Source organism: Tenebrio molitor, chromosome 5, assembly GCF_963966145.1.
Source record: "Tenebrio molitor chromosome 5, icTenMoli1.1, whole genome shotgun sequence".
NCBI classification, from domain to species: domain Eukaryota; kingdom Metazoa; phylum Arthropoda; class Insecta; order Coleoptera; family Tenebrionidae; genus Tenebrio; species Tenebrio molitor.
This window is the reverse complement of record NC_091050.1, coordinates 17,582,513-17,598,002: the sequence shown is the minus strand read 5'-3', so window position 1 is coordinate 17,598,002 and position 15,490 is coordinate 17,582,513. Positions and strand designations below refer to the sequence as shown.

General features: G+C 34.3%; 3 protein-coding genes and 1 pseudogene across 4 annotated transcripts; 1 reads left to right on the top strand and 3 right to left on the bottom strand.

Moving 5' to 3' along the window:
• The first annotated feature begins 901 nt into the window (after positions 1-901).
• LOC138132021 (ATP-binding cassette sub-family C member 4-like) lies at positions 902-7,272 on the top strand. 2 transcript variants are annotated; one of them, XM_069049340.1, is made up of 7 exons: positions 902-1,895; positions 1,939-2,095; positions 4,005-5,234; positions 5,283-5,619; positions 5,662-5,812; positions 5,860-6,090; positions 6,147-7,272. In XM_069049340.1, the coding sequence occupies exons 1-7, from the start codon at positions 1,445-1,447 to the stop codon at positions 7,037-7,039; spliced, it is 3,450 nt and encodes a 1,149-aa protein (XP_068905441.1). In that variant the 5' UTR covers positions 902-1,444; the 3' UTR covers positions 7,040-7,272. The 2 variants fall into 2 exon arrangements, with proteins under 2 accessions (XP_068905441.1, XP_068905442.1); XM_069049341.1 differs by having other exon boundaries at positions 902-1,413; positions 1,465-2,095; positions 4,005-5,619.
• A 782-nt stretch (positions 7,273-8,054) lies between these two features.
• LOC138131054 (brachyurin-like) lies at positions 8,055-9,809 on the bottom strand. The gene is made up of 7 exons (XM_069047804.1): positions 9,657-9,809; positions 9,575-9,605; positions 9,371-9,521; positions 9,153-9,319; positions 9,015-9,101; positions 8,344-8,483; positions 8,055-8,285 (listed from the first exon to the last, which is right to left on the bottom strand). Exons 1-7 carry the CDS (start codon positions 9,720-9,722, stop codon positions 8,121-8,123), a joined length of 807 nt encoding a protein of 268 aa, XP_068903905.1. The 5' UTR covers positions 9,723-9,809; the 3' UTR covers positions 8,055-8,120.
• Positions 9,810-9,917: 108 nt separating this feature from the next.
• Positions 9,918-11,160, bottom strand: LOC138131056 (brachyurin-like; annotated as a pseudogene).
• Positions 11,161-12,678: 1,518 nt separating this feature from the next.
• On the bottom strand, positions 12,679-14,041 carry LOC138131055 (brachyurin-like). Its single transcript, XM_069047806.1, has 7 exons — positions 13,918-14,041; positions 13,831-13,861; positions 13,615-13,762; positions 13,390-13,556; positions 13,248-13,337; positions 13,053-13,192; positions 12,679-13,005 (listed from the first exon to the last, which is right to left on the bottom strand). The coding sequence occupies exons 1-7, from the start codon at positions 13,978-13,980 to the stop codon at positions 12,841-12,843; spliced, it is 804 nt and encodes a 267-aa protein (XP_068903907.1). The 5' UTR covers positions 13,981-14,041; the 3' UTR covers positions 12,679-12,840.
• Between the last annotated feature and the right edge of the window lie 1,449 nt (positions 14,042-15,490).

Genomic DNA, 15,490 nt, shown 5'->3' with positions numbered 1-15,490 from the left:
TATGGAGCGGCAACCATACATTTTACATTCACTTTTTACGCCCACTTGGACTACAATCATTTATAATAAGTATTGATGAAGCAATGTCATTTCATTGAAAATTAAATTTCAAATTGTCTCCCAAATGTTATTACAATAATACTTTATCCCCTTAATAGTTCATTTTGAACCAAAACATGGATTCAGGTTCAAATGACATCACATTTAACACTGACTTTGCTCGTGCTATGCTTCGCTTCGCACTCGTTATATTTCCAAATATCATAGCAACGAGTTAAAGTTCAGGAGAAATATATTCGGCACATGTCAATGTCAAGAGTTATATTTTACATGAGAATTTAACAAACCAGAACCACAGACATTTACGAAACGGTATTTATTAATTATTAATTATATCAACAATGGAAATTTCTGCCACTGAAGTAGACCCCCATTTTTTGCTTGCATAATGACAAATTTAAACTGTAAAAAGCGAATTAGTTGATTTGGTGACAATTGAAGAGTTAGATGCAGAATAATCGCCTATTTATTTTGTACCTACATAATAATCAAAAAAGCTCGCTCGTAATTGGCTGTTATTCAGTCCAATTCTTAACGTTCATTGGTTCTTTGACACGTGCGTTGAATTCTCAATGAAATGACATTGCTTCGTCAATACCAACTCAATTCCATTAAAATAAAAGTAACTAGATAATAATTTTATATTTAAAAGAATTAAATTAATGAAGCCGAAGTAGAAAAAATAGTATGTTACACTCGTTGCAGAAGACATGTTGTCGAACTCGTTCCTTTAGAACACTCCTCACTGCGTTCGTCGTGTTCTAAACCCTCTCGTTCGACAATAGACTACCTTCTGCAACTCGTATAACAATATACTATTGTGACGCTACTTTTAATTTCACAAAGACTCACTTATGATACCAAAGTAGAAAAACATAATTTTAAATTTATGCAGCTAACGACAATATCATTAATGGTTTAATGCTTGTGTAAGCAATAAAAAGGAAGTCAAGAATATTTAAGTTCAGTGTTTTCGCGCAGCTTTGTTAGTTAATGTTAGAAAATGGATCATGTTAAAGCAAAACAAAGACCGGTTAACCCGGAAGAAACAACGAATTTCTTTTTAAAATTTCTTTTCATGTAAGTGAAATTAATTTTTAAAGTAGCAAATACAAAAAGTTTCTTACAATCTAGCCACATGAAAAATATCTTTAGAAGAGGGGTAAAAAATGAAGCTGATATTTACGAAGTGCTTCCATCTTTCAAGTCTCAAATGTTGGGAGATAAACAAGAAACAATTTGGAATAAGCAGAGTCTTCAAAATGATCCATCAATGTCTAAAATTTTATGGAAGTGTTTCGGAAAACAATATCTGCAGCTCGTAATTACTCAAGTCATTCCAATAACAATAACGTTGTAATTCCAGAAATATTGTTACAAATTAATGACCTTCATCGTTTGCAGAATTGTCCGACCAAAGATTGTAAGGAATTTTATATCCTATTTTACCAACAATCACAACAACTTTAGCAAAACCGAAGCATCCTTTCTCGGAAGTGCTTTAGTGGTTGTCGAGTTTATAGAAGTCTTGTACAGAAATAACTATGTGCTCAGGCTTGAAGCGCTTGGTGTAAAAATACGAACAGGTTTAACATCTTTGATTTACAGAAAAGTGTTAAAGATGAAGTTATCTCAGCATGACGATATATCGGTCGGGAAAATAATGACTATAATCACTAGAGACGTCAACGAATTTGATATTTCTCTAATATACGTATCTAGCTTGTGGTGCGATTCCCTTCGGTTTTTAGTTATCTGCTATGTAGTTTATGTGGAAATCGGCCCTTTAGTTGTCATTTTATTAGGATTCTTTTGCATCATCATCTTAGTTCAAGGTAAATAAGAAAATAATTTTTTTTTTTTTAATTTCTTTTATAGTGGTTTTGGCTAAAATATTGGCCTCAATGAAAATCAAAACTTTAAAGAAAACAGACCTCAGGTATCAGGCAACTAAGGAAATGTTAGATGCCATTACAACTATAAAGTGCTATATTTGGGGCGAGAGTTATGGGAAAAAGGTTTCCATTATTAGAACGTAAGTAAACTGAATAGTATCATTCCGATTAAGTAACACCATTTGTTTGGTCAGCACTAGTACTCTAGTAGTTATAGTGTATAATTAATTACATCTCTCAGATTATTTGAATGAAGTCACAGTCTATGTTGAAATGTTTTGATTTTTTTTCTTCATCCTGGAAAATCCTGGTTACAGCACCAATGAAATGTTTTGTCTTTTTTGCTCTCCTCTTCGATGTAACTTTTCCTGCCCTTATTTGGTGTATTGTTGGTTGCTGCGTTCCCTCGGATGATTTTTTTGCGGAAAAATACGGAACAAAAATTATGAGAGAAGAAATGTTAATAAATCCTAAGTTGTGTTTTGTTCATAATTTATTTTAATTAGGTTCTACGAGAACAAATGATAAGCTGGATAAATGACGCGAACAGCATTGCGAGAGTTTGAGATGCGAACTATGTGATCCCCAATTAAATTGAACCCGAGGCGATACCCCTGGAAGCCCTCAGTCAAGCCTGGTCTACCGGTGATTGAAAATAAAAGGAGAAAAGGTCCTAACAGACTTATACGGTACCTTTCTTCACGTGTCAGCTGGCCTAATTTGGTCACTATCTCTCTTATGGGTGGCGCGGCTGTTTGTGCACTTACGCCAGACCTCAGCTAATTGAGTGCGACGGACACTGGCGGTAGTTTCCCCGACGGCGAAGGCGCCCATGGAACGAATAATGAATGAGGGTGTTTTATAATAATTTTAAGATAGATCGTCTTGACGAGAGCGCGTTTCTCCAATCGGTAAATGCAAGAAGATCACATACTTCACGGTAAAGAATCTAATCAAAGATTTTGAAGAGTCCCGTTATAACTGAATTCTCCAAGAAAATAATCTACCTTTACTTTGGTACGATAAAGAACTAATGCTGTTTGAAAAATCAGACCGCGACTACAATTAAAGTAAAAGAATTAGATACATAATTTACCTTGTAAATGTAAAACATGTGGTCACAGAATAACTGCTGGCGGTACTGGAGATCAAACCCCGAGTAAGTGGAAAAAAAACCGTTTCCCGTTCCGCGTTAGGTTTTATCATTTTTCAAACACCTCACTTTCGCTACCCCTACTTGACCAAAATGGCCAATCTAAAACTTTACATGTACTTAACCGTTTCCGTTTTTCACCATAATTTTAAAAGTTTAAATTTAGTCTTTTGTTAGGACCAGACCGAATATACATAATCAAGAAACGAACAGAAATAAACATGAAAAAAATTAACAATACTTCGAAACCTAAATTGGGCTTGAAACGCTGTTACGTAAGTGCTAAGGCTAAGAGTTTAACCATTGCCATGCCAAGCATCTGCAATTCCATTGTTCTGTTACTTCTAAGAATTGTTCTACATTGGTTTGTATTTCCCAAAACTGTTCTAATTAATTAGGAATCTTCATTCGCTCCCTCTCACTCACACATCTGCTACTTTACTAACTATAAGTGCAAGGGATTTTAGTTATTTTCTACGATAAAGCGTTTAGTTTCTAATTTGCAAATTCTCGCCCTTTTATTACACATTTGACATAAATTTGAGGATGCTAAAAAAGATAGTTAACCTAGTGAACATTAATTTGGTGGTTCTCTCAATTTGAAATCTGCTAACCTGAAATTCATTAATTCAGTTATCCGCTGATTTTAACTGGACTTCCCAAATTATCGAACGAGTGGTTTATTGTAATCTTTCTTTTCCCTTGAGGAATGCAGTACCACTTTTAAGTTTTATTGTACCGACAAAGGCATCGAGAAACATAAAATTTAAAACTGACAAGAATTTCCGCTGAGTGAACGATTCTAAGGACGTTTCCTTGAAATTATTTAAAAATTAAAATTCTTAATTTAGAGAATCTATTCGGACCATTACAATATTTATTCCTTACAATTTTAGAGAAGAAGTTTCCTTTATTTACAAAATATACTTACTGCTTTTTGGTAAATTTACCATTTCGGAAACGATTCTGAACGCATCAACTTACATTTTTATAACCAGCTCCATATGGTTAGGAAACGAAATCAAAATTGAGAGCATCTTCTTCCTGATCGCCATTATGGAATCATTAGATTACGCTTTTAAAAGAGGAATTGCCAGAGGCATGCATGAAATGATAAAATTAATAGCAATTTTTGGAAGAATTGGAAAATTTCTTAGAACTATAGATGTACAGTTACCATCTAAACACAAGGATGACAAGAAGCTTCCAGCCAAAATAATTTTATCAAACTTAGATGTGTTCTGCAGAGACCATAAAATATTAGAAAATGTCAACTGTGAAATTGATAATGGCCTGACTGTGATAACTGGTTCTACTGCATGTGGAAAAACTTTGCTTTTGCAAGTCATACTAGAGGAGTATCAACCAGCTGCTGGAGTGTTAAGCATCAACGGTAGAATCTCTTATGCTTCTCAACAACCTTGGCTTTTTGCATCCACGGTTAAGCAAAATGTTTTATTTGGAGCAAAGTATAATGAAGAGCGATATCTCCAGGTACTCCAAGTGTGTGCTCTTCTGCAAGATGTACAATCTCTCCCTGGAGGTGATGGTTTTATCGTAGCAGACAGAGGAGAGAACTTAAGCAAAGGCCAACAAAGTAGAATAAACTTAGCACGTGCTGTTTATCGAGATTGTGAAATTTATTTGTTGGACGATTGTTTGGCCAATTTGGATGTACTTGTTGCTGACTATATTTTTGAAAAATGTATTAAACAATTTCTGAAAGACAAATTGGTGGTGCTGGTCACCCAGAACCCAAAATATATTGATCGAGCAGATAATGTAAATGTTTTAAATAATCAAATAGCAAAATTCAGCAAGAATTTATCCTCATCATTGATTCAACAAGAACTGCAAAACCTAGGGCTCGATTGGACTGTAGACAAATGTAGAGAAGAGGGAGGTGTCGTTGAAGCAGATGTTAATGAAACAACACATTTGTTTTCAGAAAATAAAATTGAAAAAAATATATATGAAGAAAAGGTAATGCCGGAAATAATCAACTTGACAAATTATAGGAAGCTAATAACACATGGTGGTGGGTTTGTTATGTTTGCTTTTATCTGCATTGTATTTGGCGTGGTTGTAATTTCGAAAAGTGGTTTCAGAAAATTAGAAAATAATTGGTAAATATCACACTTAAATATCAACAAGATTTTACAAACCTATTCTAGGATTCATACTGAGCAACGAATTTTAAATTACACAATTTACAATAACACAAACAGTGATAGTTACAAAAATTCAATGGGAAATCGTCACCAGATGATTTATCTATTTCCTATTATTTCAGTAATAGTAACAATACTGTCGTTCTTAAGATCTGTCATATTTTATCTGCTTGCGAGAAAGGCGTCAATAAGTCTCCACGGACTACTATTCGAAAGGATAGTGAATGCTTCCATGGAATTCTTTAGTACTCACTATACTGGTAACATTTTGAACAGATTTTCTGAAGATCTAGTATATGTTGACGAAAGAGTACCTTATTCAATGTACTTGCTTTTGGAAGTGAGCACTTACATTATATTAGTGTTAATAATTCGGATTTAGGCTTTTGCAGAAATAATTGGAATAATGATTTTAATGGGATCGGTAAATCTAACATTCTTTGCAATTTGTTTAGTATTCAGTACATTTCCTATCGCAACAGTTATATTCTTCCTAAGAACTGGAAAAATTCTGAAACAATTAGAACTTTCGAGTGAGTACATATGACAGAAGTTTTTTTTTATTATTAACAAATTTCAGCTAGGAGTTCATTCATTGGTCATGTAAATGCCACCGCTGAAGGACTGCCAACAATACGATGTGCAAAGGTTGAAAACATTCTAATGGACGAATTCGACAGCCACCAGAATCTCTACACTTCTGCTTCTTATGTCTATTTATGTTGGTTCAGATCTCTTAATTTTTTCGTAACAGTTTACTTTGTATTCTTTACTTCTGCAATACTTCTACAATTTTTGATTGTTAACTCCGGTACAAAAATCTTTTAATTTAGTAAGAATTAGTTGAAAGTTACGCTTGACTTGTAGATATATCCGCCGCATATGTTGGTCTTGTGCTTTCGCAAGCTACCATCTTCAAGAGATATTTAGAATATACATTTCGCAGAAGTAGCAAGTTGGAAACTGAATTGACTTCAATCGGACGAATCCTAGAATACACTGAACAGACTCAAGAACACAGAGACGGTGTTTTGGTAGAAGGTTGGCCCCAGAGAGGAGAAATAAAGTTTCGCAACGTCTACTTTTCCTACGACTCCGACAAGTACGTCTTGCATAATTTAAATTGTACAGTGGAGCCTCAAGACACAATCGCCATTGTGGGTAGAACAGCTGCTGGAAAATCCTCGATTATTTCCACGATTCTGCGATTGCACAAATTTGAAGGACAAATATTTATAGACGGAGTCGACATTGCAACTCTTCCTTTAGAGACTCTGAGATCGAATGTTGCTGTAATTTCGCAGGATCCAGCTTTGTTCACGGGAACAGTCCGAGAAAACATTGACTTTTCCGGAAAATATGGAGATGCTGAAATCTGGAATGCACTTAAGGCGGTCAATTTGGACATAGTATTTTCTAGTTTAGACTACAAGATTAGTACCGTTGATTCGAATTTAAGCCTTGGTCAAAAGCAACTTCTATGTTTGGCAAGAGCGATTATTCGCAAAAGTAAAATTGTGATTATGGATGAGGTGACAGCAAGTGTGGACCAAAAAACTGAAAAAATGATACATAAAATAGTATCAGAAGAACTTGCGTGTTGTACGGTCATTATGATAACGCATAAGTTAGATTACGTTTTGGACTTTGACAAAGTGATTGTTTTAGATAAGGGCGGTATTGTTGAGTTTGACAGTCCATCTCGTTTGTTAGAGAATGAGAATGGACTATTTTATAAAATGTTTAAACAAGCTATTTAAATTTTACAACTACTACAGGCGTCTTACCTACTCGTCCTCAAAAAACCCAGTTTTTAATGAAAGTAGTTATGATGCTTCTTCTTTTCGTCCTATCAACTTAGATAGATAAATAATTTAATTTGATGTTGCCTTATTTGAGAATTGTCCAGGAAAATTGTTATTTTTTAATTAGTGGTTGTGGTATTGTTTTAAGTATTTAGTTCAAGAAGCTTATGTTTTCTATTAGAAGTGAATCGGATACTAATAAATGAATAAATTTAATAAAAAATAAATTCTCACTTGTTTGTTTTGTTTTAAATGGCAACGAAGCAACCTTACTATACAGATTAGACAGTTCTATAAACCTTGAGCCTAAAGTCTGATGGCGCCATCTTGTGATGTAAATCGTAAGCATGTCAGTTATCGTTATAATAGATAACTTTCTGTCATTTCATTACTCAAATGTCAGTCTTTGGCGGGTTTTGCAATATTATTAGTTGCAACAAATTTCAAATTTGAGAAAACGAGTAATGGGTGGTCGGCCAAAAAGATTAATACATTACTAATGCGGAAGGCATTTTACATCGCTCGGTTTTTGTTAAAACACTTCCGCGTCGTGGTCGAGTGTCAATCTAAAAACCTCGCGCTGTAAAATGTAGCCTACCCCATTTGTAATGTAAATAACTATTGTAACTTCCTAACGTTTTATATTGAAGCGGAATGGCATTAAAAAATACAAAATTGCACGTAGTAATCGCTCCTAAGATTAACTACATATTAAGGTATTTAAAGAAAATGTGAACAACTTGGTAAATAAGGTAAATGGGACAAAAGAGGGTGGTTATAACGTTTTAAATAATGAACTGAAGTAAAAAGGACAAACTGAAATTGCTGGGAAGAAAAATAAAATATACAGACATTTATTATTATGACAGTTGATTTTTTTGCGATTCTTATTTAAAAAAAATAAAAATATCAAATTAAGCCTTCGACGAGGCAATTTAATCCGATGATATCTAAAATGAAAACAAGAAGATTAATGGATTAATATTTATTTCTTTATTTATAATAAGGAACAAGAAAAAACATCTTTATCTCATTTTCACCCTTGTATAATGCTATTTATCCACTCTACATACGGATATGTCCTTGTGAATCCTGAGGGCAGAACGCTTTCGCATCCATTTCCACTAAAAAATGAAGCAATAGCAACATGTACAGGTGCTCTCTCAGTTCGATATTCTATCAGGGGCCCACCACTGTCTCCCTATCATTAATTATTAATTAGAAAACAAATTAGTACGACTCGTGAGTCCGCTACTTACTGTACAAATTCCTTCGTTGCTTTGCCCAACAACACACACCATTTCGTCCACAATTTGGTCACCATAATTGAGTTTGCACTCCGAATTCGTGATTGTGACTAGTTGGATAAATTGTAGATCGCTAACGAGACCAGGGTTTTCTAAAATAAATTATATAATTTGATTACTTTATGAAATTTAAATTGAATATAATGTCGGAGAAAACAATTTGCCTAACAAAAATTAGAAATTGCCTTAATTCAGTGTGTGGTAGAATAACACACTTTTCCCTAGATCAAAATTCAACAGCGTTGCCAGATATCGGGCCTTCAAATAAATATATATTTAGAGTAGGCATAGGCGACATTCTAATTCTGTTAACAGTGTAAAGTAATTTTTGTAGGTAACCAATTATTCTCCGGAATTACACAAGTTACATAGTAAGCTTTTTCCCAATTTCATATTGTCATATTCCGTGGAGGGGGAATAGGGAGAATGCACTACAAAAATTAAAAATATTTTCTAACCTAATATTATTTCGTTAAAATTTCGGAGGTTTCTTGTGTTATTTCCTACGCTGGAAAAATGCTGCAAACAATTAAATTTCCATAGGTTGCTCTAAATTTAAATTTATTTGAAGGCCCGTTATAAATTGCGCTGTTGCGGATCTTTGACAGGACATATGTACTTACGATCACTTTCTTGTCCCCACCCCATGATTGTAACGGTTGCAGAATCTGACAATGGCACTTGCGGTAAATCCACAGCTGTTATATACTCTAGAAAAAAATATGTGTAAATTTAAGCTTCATAAAAGTGAAAGAACTTACGGTTAAACTCGATCGGGAGGCGAAGTCTGATAAGTCCCACGTCATTTTCCAAAGTATCCGGATTGTATCCTGGATGAATGACGAACGTGGCTGTCGCCAAAGTAACTCGATTGGGATCAGTTCCGTCCAACTTGTTGGATCCTAACTGAATAGTAAATTGCACCCCACTAAAATATTAAATGTGTTTATTATTTTCATAAGTTTTGTCGATGGCTCACCCGTATATGCACTGAGCTGCTGTCAAAATCCATTGGTTGTTAAGTAGAGCTCCTCCGCAGAAATACGAACCGGAAGAATCCGTGGAAATAATCGCAGCTACATATGGGAATTGACTGGCTCTCGCAATTTCGCCTTCAATAATTCGCCCCCCTAGGCGTTAACAATTTTCAAATAATTTTAGGTTAACGAAATTAATATCTTACCAATTGCTGCCCTAACTGAAGAGTTTCTCGTCTAAAAAGAAATTACTTAAAGCCTGTATTTCAGCAGTTTTGTATGAATTACCTCAGGGATGACAGATCCTAGAATCGAGCAAGGAAGGCAAAACACAATAAAAAATAAAAGCCTCATTTTGCCAGATTATTAATTAGGTGACTGCTTAGCTACTTATTTTATGGTTACACTTGTTCACTTTTTACACTTTTATCTTATCTTGTAAAGGTGCACGCGTGTGAATTTTTCCAATTTATAACAGATTAATCCTGAAGATAAATGACTTCCTATTTTATTGCAGCAATAAAGTATAAGCCAGTAAATAAACAAAAATTTATTTTTATTGAATTTTTTATTTGGAAATAGGAAAGGTCTCAAACTCGCATCTTGAGGAACACCACAATGTAGTAAATTTTATAATTAGGTTTTGGCCCAACTATTGTATCAATTAACCGTGATATTTTTTATCCAATCCAAATAAGGATATATCCTGGTGTATCCTGAAGGATCTGTACTTTGGCAACCGTTGCCGCTTATGAAGCTTGAAATCCCAGTGTGTACCATTTGTCCTCTGCTCACCACTTGTATGAGGGGCCCACCACTATCCCCCTAAATTGTTCAACGAAGAATGAATGATCTAATTTAATGATATGTACTTACAATACAAGTCCCTTCGTTGTAATTCCCACTCACACAGACCATGTAATCTTTGACTTGGCTCCCGTAGGTTACCTGACACTCATTGTTAGAAATTGAAGTAACTTGTACCCAATTAAGATGATCAGAAAGCTCAGCATCATCTACAAAAATTACAAGTCAACACCTTTTTTTTGTTTCAGTTGAACAATACCATCAGTTTGTTGTCCCCAGCCTATGGCCATCAAATTCGTTGACACTTGTACCGGAACCGTTGGTAAATAGTGAATGGTGTCGATATAATCTGCGAAGAAAAATGTAATTGGGCATAATTATTATTTTTGTTGACTCCACGCACTTGTCAGTTCTACAGGAAGTCGAAGCTTGATCAATCCGACGTCATTTTCTAGTGTGCTCGGATTAAAATCTGGATGGAGGATGTACTCGGATGTCGCAACAGTCACACGATTTGGATCATCTCCTGTGAGACTGTTTGATCCCAACTGGATTGTGAAGAGGGTCGCTCTGCAAGAGTTAAATGTGAATTGTTGCAGTCGCAGAAGTGTTAATGTTGCACCCGTCGACACAGTGACCCGCTGTTAGAATCCATTCATTCGTCAGAAGAGCACCGCCGCAGAAGAACTTGCTGTTGGAGGTTTGGACGTTGATGGCAGCGGCGAATCTGAATTGACCGGTGTAAGCTTCACTTCCTCCAACTATACGAGAGGCTGGAAGTTTTCATATAGGAAAGAGGAGAATAATAGTGTTTTTTGATACGTACCAGCGTTTCTTCTGGATCGGGAAACAGTCTAAAAATTTAAAAAGATAAACCAAGCTAAATTAGACCTTTTGGAATTATTACCTGATGAAACAACGCAAGTGTTATCACCAGTAACGCCAGCAGAGATACCTTCATCTTTAATTGCAATTTTTTTAGTACCTATGAAAATAAATGGACTAACTTATATACTTATTACTTGATTATAGCAAATTTATCTTATCAAAATTTTATGGTCAAAAATTTGTTGGAAGTTTATTCTTGTCTGTCCCTTTAAAATTTTGGAAAAGAGACATAAAATCTTTTCTACAAATAAAAAATACAAATTTCAATTCTTATGTGAAGATCCGAACTTGTTGATTGTTAGCAATTTGAATGATTATTTAAAAAATATTTTGAAATACTTTAACAATACTATGTTGTAAAGATAAATTATCTTGTTTTATACGCCATATTTATTTCCTAATTAAAAATGTAACAATTATTAATAGTTATAGTAATAAAAATGTTATGAAAGATTATTTTCTTAACAATAAACTGCAAAATATTAATGTTAAGTTAAAAAAATATGAATGCACTTCTGAATTAATTCACTTAACACTATAAATGTATTAATAAATTGTAAAGGTTGTTTGTTGTTTCAGTATGAGTCCAATCCAAAATTCATAAAAATAATTTAACATTTCAAAGTTGTTATTTTTGCAACTGCCCAACTGACCAGCTAAAAGTAAAAAGCTCACCATGTTGAAATCTGGACATTTAGAATTCTTGTACAATTATTAACATAAAATGAGTGAACACAGTAGTGAAGTGTTAATGAAGCTGCCAAATATTCCACAAATCATTTTGCATTTTCTTTATTTCTCTAACAAATTTAGCAAGTGTACTAAAAAGTAAAATAAAGTTCCTCAGACTGTAAAGTAATATGTAGTATATTATTCAATGAGCGGACAATTACTATTACTCGTGAGGATAATTTTGTGTCATGAGCCGCAGGCGAGTGGCGTAATTCATCCGAGTGAGCAATAGTCATTATCCGCGAATAGCATACTGTACTTTTTCTACAACAACATAAACTAGTTGCTATGATATTTGCAGTGAGTTTTGAAATTATTATTCAACGGGCCGTGGGTAATGAATACTGTTATCCGATGAAAAACACTTTTTTCTACTACCGCTGGTGGAAATAGCGAAAATCGCACCAACAACCCCTCTAGTAAACGCTTCCTTACTTAGTGTACAGTAAATTAACTCCGCCCACTACTTGTCAGGGAATTTTACGATTTAGCCAAATTATGATGGCAGCACCTATGACCGTTGCTAAGCAACTGCTCTGTAACAAAACTGATTAGTCTTGCCGCTAAGAAGATATTGACCGGTTATTACCCATCTACACATTGACCAGCTGTTAAGATCCATTGTTGGCTCAAAAGGGTTCCACCACAGAAGAATCTACTGTCTGTAGTGGTAACACTGAAGGCTGCTACATATGGGAACTGACTAGTGAAAGCAGTTGTACCACCAATAATCCGTGAAGTGGAAGACTACAATCACAGATGACAATAAATTGTTGCAATGTATCCTTTTTTTGACACTACCTCAGCTAAGAAGAAGAATTGAAATATAGCTAAACACAAAAAAATTAATGTGTCGGTATTTATTTTAAATTAAAATTGTCGATAAGGGAACATCTTTATATTAAGAATCAGTTTAGGATTAATTTTATTATCTTATCACCTAATTTATTGCATCATAAATGTTTAATTCTAGTCACTTTTATTTGGTCCGATTTTTACAAGAATTGAATGGAATCAGTTGTCAAATGTTGACATTTTCCTAGTCTCATATGCTAGTAGTGTTTCTTATCCAGTCCACATAAGGATATGCTCTTGTATATCCTGAAGGATTCGTGCTCTCACAGCCGTTTGAACTAATAAAACTAGAAATTCCCACAAGGACGTAACGACTTCCGTTCAGTACATGTATCAAAGGACCTCCGCTGTCGCCCTGAAGTGAATTATTAGGATTTGAAACAACCATTCTAAAGTGTTTACCAGACAGGGCCCTTCATTAAAGTTTCCACTGGCACAGACCATATTTTCTGTTATCTGGTTTCCATAAATCAGTCGACATTCTGCGTTTGGTATTGCTGATAGAAGAACCCAGTTGAGGGTGTCAGACAAAGAGGAATCAGCTGAAGCAAATAATTTTACATTTTTCTCTGAGTTTTGATTAATGTACATCTTTACAGTCACTTGTTTGGCCCCATCCGATCCCTATGACGTTTTGGTATTCTAGAATTGGACTGGTTGGCAGACTGTCAGTCGCTCCGATAAAATCTAAAAGTATTGGAGTATTTGTTGAAATATCATAATACGAGTATAATTTTACCTGTGAATTGTATGGGAAGTCGGAATTGTATCAATCCGATATCATTTTCGAGAGTGTCTGGATTGAAATCTGGATGTACGACGTAGTTAGCTGTGGCTAGGGTTAGTCGGTTGGAGTCGGCTTCAGAGAGACTATTTGATCCCAACTGGATTGTAAATAAGATGGCTCTGCATCATTCAAATATCAATGAGAAGATTTTTGAAATTTTTCAACAGTTTAATTTACCCAACTACGCAGTGTCCAGCAGTTACCAGCCATTCGTTACTGATTACAGTTCCAACACAAAATAATCTACTGTTGGACGTTTGGACGTTGATGGCTGCCATGAATGGATACTGGCCAGCGTAAGCAGGTGACCCACCAATGATCCGACCTGAAATTTGGTTTGTAGTTAAATATAGAAAATATAGATATAGAAAATATGTAAAAGTTTTGTTGTACCATTATGTGTCTTGGGTGGAAGACTATCGGCCTAAAAAATTTTTGTTAGAAAGGTTTTAAATATTACACAAATATGTCGCATCTTACCTCAATATAAGATGGAGACAAATTCAAAAAACCTAAAAAAATCGTCGACAGTAGCAGCTTCATTTTTCTGCAGCTATTTTTCTTATCCAGAAACCAGTAGCTTAAATAGATGTTTTTTGAAATCTTTTTATCTTATCGTTAGCTCCATTTATAGACACCTTTATTATTATAAGCGCATTTTATTTTGACAGCTCCAATGATATTTAAGTAAAATGGGTCAAATATAAATTTTTTATAAGCAACAAAAATGTTTGTTTAAGTTAGATGAAGATACAGATTGTTTCCAATATAATCTTAAACAAATATTGAACAAGGACTAGGATTATAAATTTATATAATATAAAATAAAATAAAGTATTTGCTCATAAACAAGCTGCAATTACTTATAACGGGTGACTATTAAAATTTTTACTTAGGGTTGGCTATGGATCATTTTTTGTTTTCTGTTGCACCTTAGATACTGACAAGTTTGACATGTCAATAAATGTTTTTTCTCTTAATTTGGTTATGTTTCAATTGTACTGACTGACATTTGTCGTTCGTTCTTGCGTGTGTCTAAAGTAACAGAAAAAATAAAAACTCGTTCAAAGCCAACTCCAAGTGAAAATTTTAATAGTCACCCGTTACAAGTTGGCTTGTGATAGATTAAGGCCCGGTTTATTCATCTTCAAGTAAATTTATCTGGCCAGTAGTTGCTATGATTTCAATCTTCTATTGGTAGATCCATGGTAATTACCGTTCACATAAAGTTACTTGAAGGTGAATAAACCGGGCCTTAGAGTGAAAAATACTTAACACTTTTATTTTTTGCTGTAAATTCAAAATCTATCTAAACTCGGTACAGGTTGCAAAGACACACTTGTCATTTGCAACAGCGCTTTTATGGCATTAGTCATTTGAAATTACTTTAAAACTATACTTATATGGAAAATATTCAACCCAAACTATGATTTTCTGGTCCCTTTGTGCCTTTATTTGGTTCAGAAATATGAAAAAAATGCTGTTGCAAATGACAAGTGTGTCTTTGCAACCTGTACCGAGTTTAAGAACTTTTCTATTAATAATTAGAAAAATTTTTTCAAAAAAAATTTAATGCAATTTTTTTAAATCACCTTACAGTCATTTTTCATAAGGTGAAAACAGTAGATTGTAGATTATATCATAAAGAATTAGAAGCGAGCCTTTTTGTGCTAAGCCCAGAGATTGAAGACCGAGACGAAGTTGAGGTCGGCAACTGGGAGAACCTTCTACCTCGAATGCTATATACTATTTAATCTTCAGGCGGATCACAAAAAACATCAGACATGAACTCATTTATTTTTTTCCTGCAGGTACATTAATATTACAATTTTCAAATTTTCAGGCACGAGTAATTCCTACTTCCCTTGTAATATTATTGGTACTTGAAGTTTCCATAATATTAGTAAAGTCTGCAACAATATATCTAAAACTTACTTTCTGTAAGTTTCCAGACAAAACTTTCCCAAAATGGTGAATGATTGCGATTTGTAATTTTTAGTAGGTGTCCTGAACTTTTACTAAGATAGCAGATTCCAAATCTTCGAGATCTCCC

Excerpts from the sequence above, each read along its gene's own strand:
- LOC138132021 (XM_069049340.1), top strand. The coding sequence starts at position 1,445 with ATGACCTTCATCGTTTGCAGAATTGTCCGACCAAAGATTGTAAGGAAT. Across the intron at positions 5,620-5,661 it reads CAATGTACTTGCTTTTGGAA|GCTTTTGCAGAAATAATTGG; the intron begins GTGAGCACTTAC and ends ATTCGGATTTAG. Across the intron at positions 5,813-5,859 it reads GAAACAATTAGAACTTTCGA|CTAGGAGTTCATTCATTGGT; the intron begins GTGAGTACATAT and ends AACAAATTTCAG.
- LOC138131055 (XM_069047806.1), bottom strand. The coding sequence starts at position 13,980 with ATGAAGCTGCTACTGTCGACGATTTTTTTAGGTTTTTTGAATTTGTCT. Across the intron at positions 13,862-13,917 it reads TGTCTCCATCTTATATTGAG|GCCGATAGTCTTCCACCCAA; the intron begins GTAAGATGCGAC and ends AAAATTTTTTAG. Across the intron at positions 13,006-13,052 it reads TTAATGAAGGGCCCTGTCTG|GGCGACAGCGGAGGTCCTTT; the intron begins GTAAACACTTTA and ends AATTCACTTCAG.
- LOC138131054 (XM_069047804.1), bottom strand. The coding sequence starts at position 9,722 with ATGAGGCTTTTATTTTTTATTGTGTTTTGCCTTCCTTGCTCGATTCTA. Across the intron at positions 9,320-9,370 it reads GCAGCTCAGTGCATATACGG|TGGGGTGCAATTTACTATTC; the intron begins GTGAGCCATCGA and ends TTAATATTTTAG. Across the intron at positions 8,286-8,343 it reads GCAACGAAGGAATTTGTACA|GGAGACAGTGGTGGGCCCCT; the intron begins GTAAGTAGCGGA and ends AATTAATGATAG.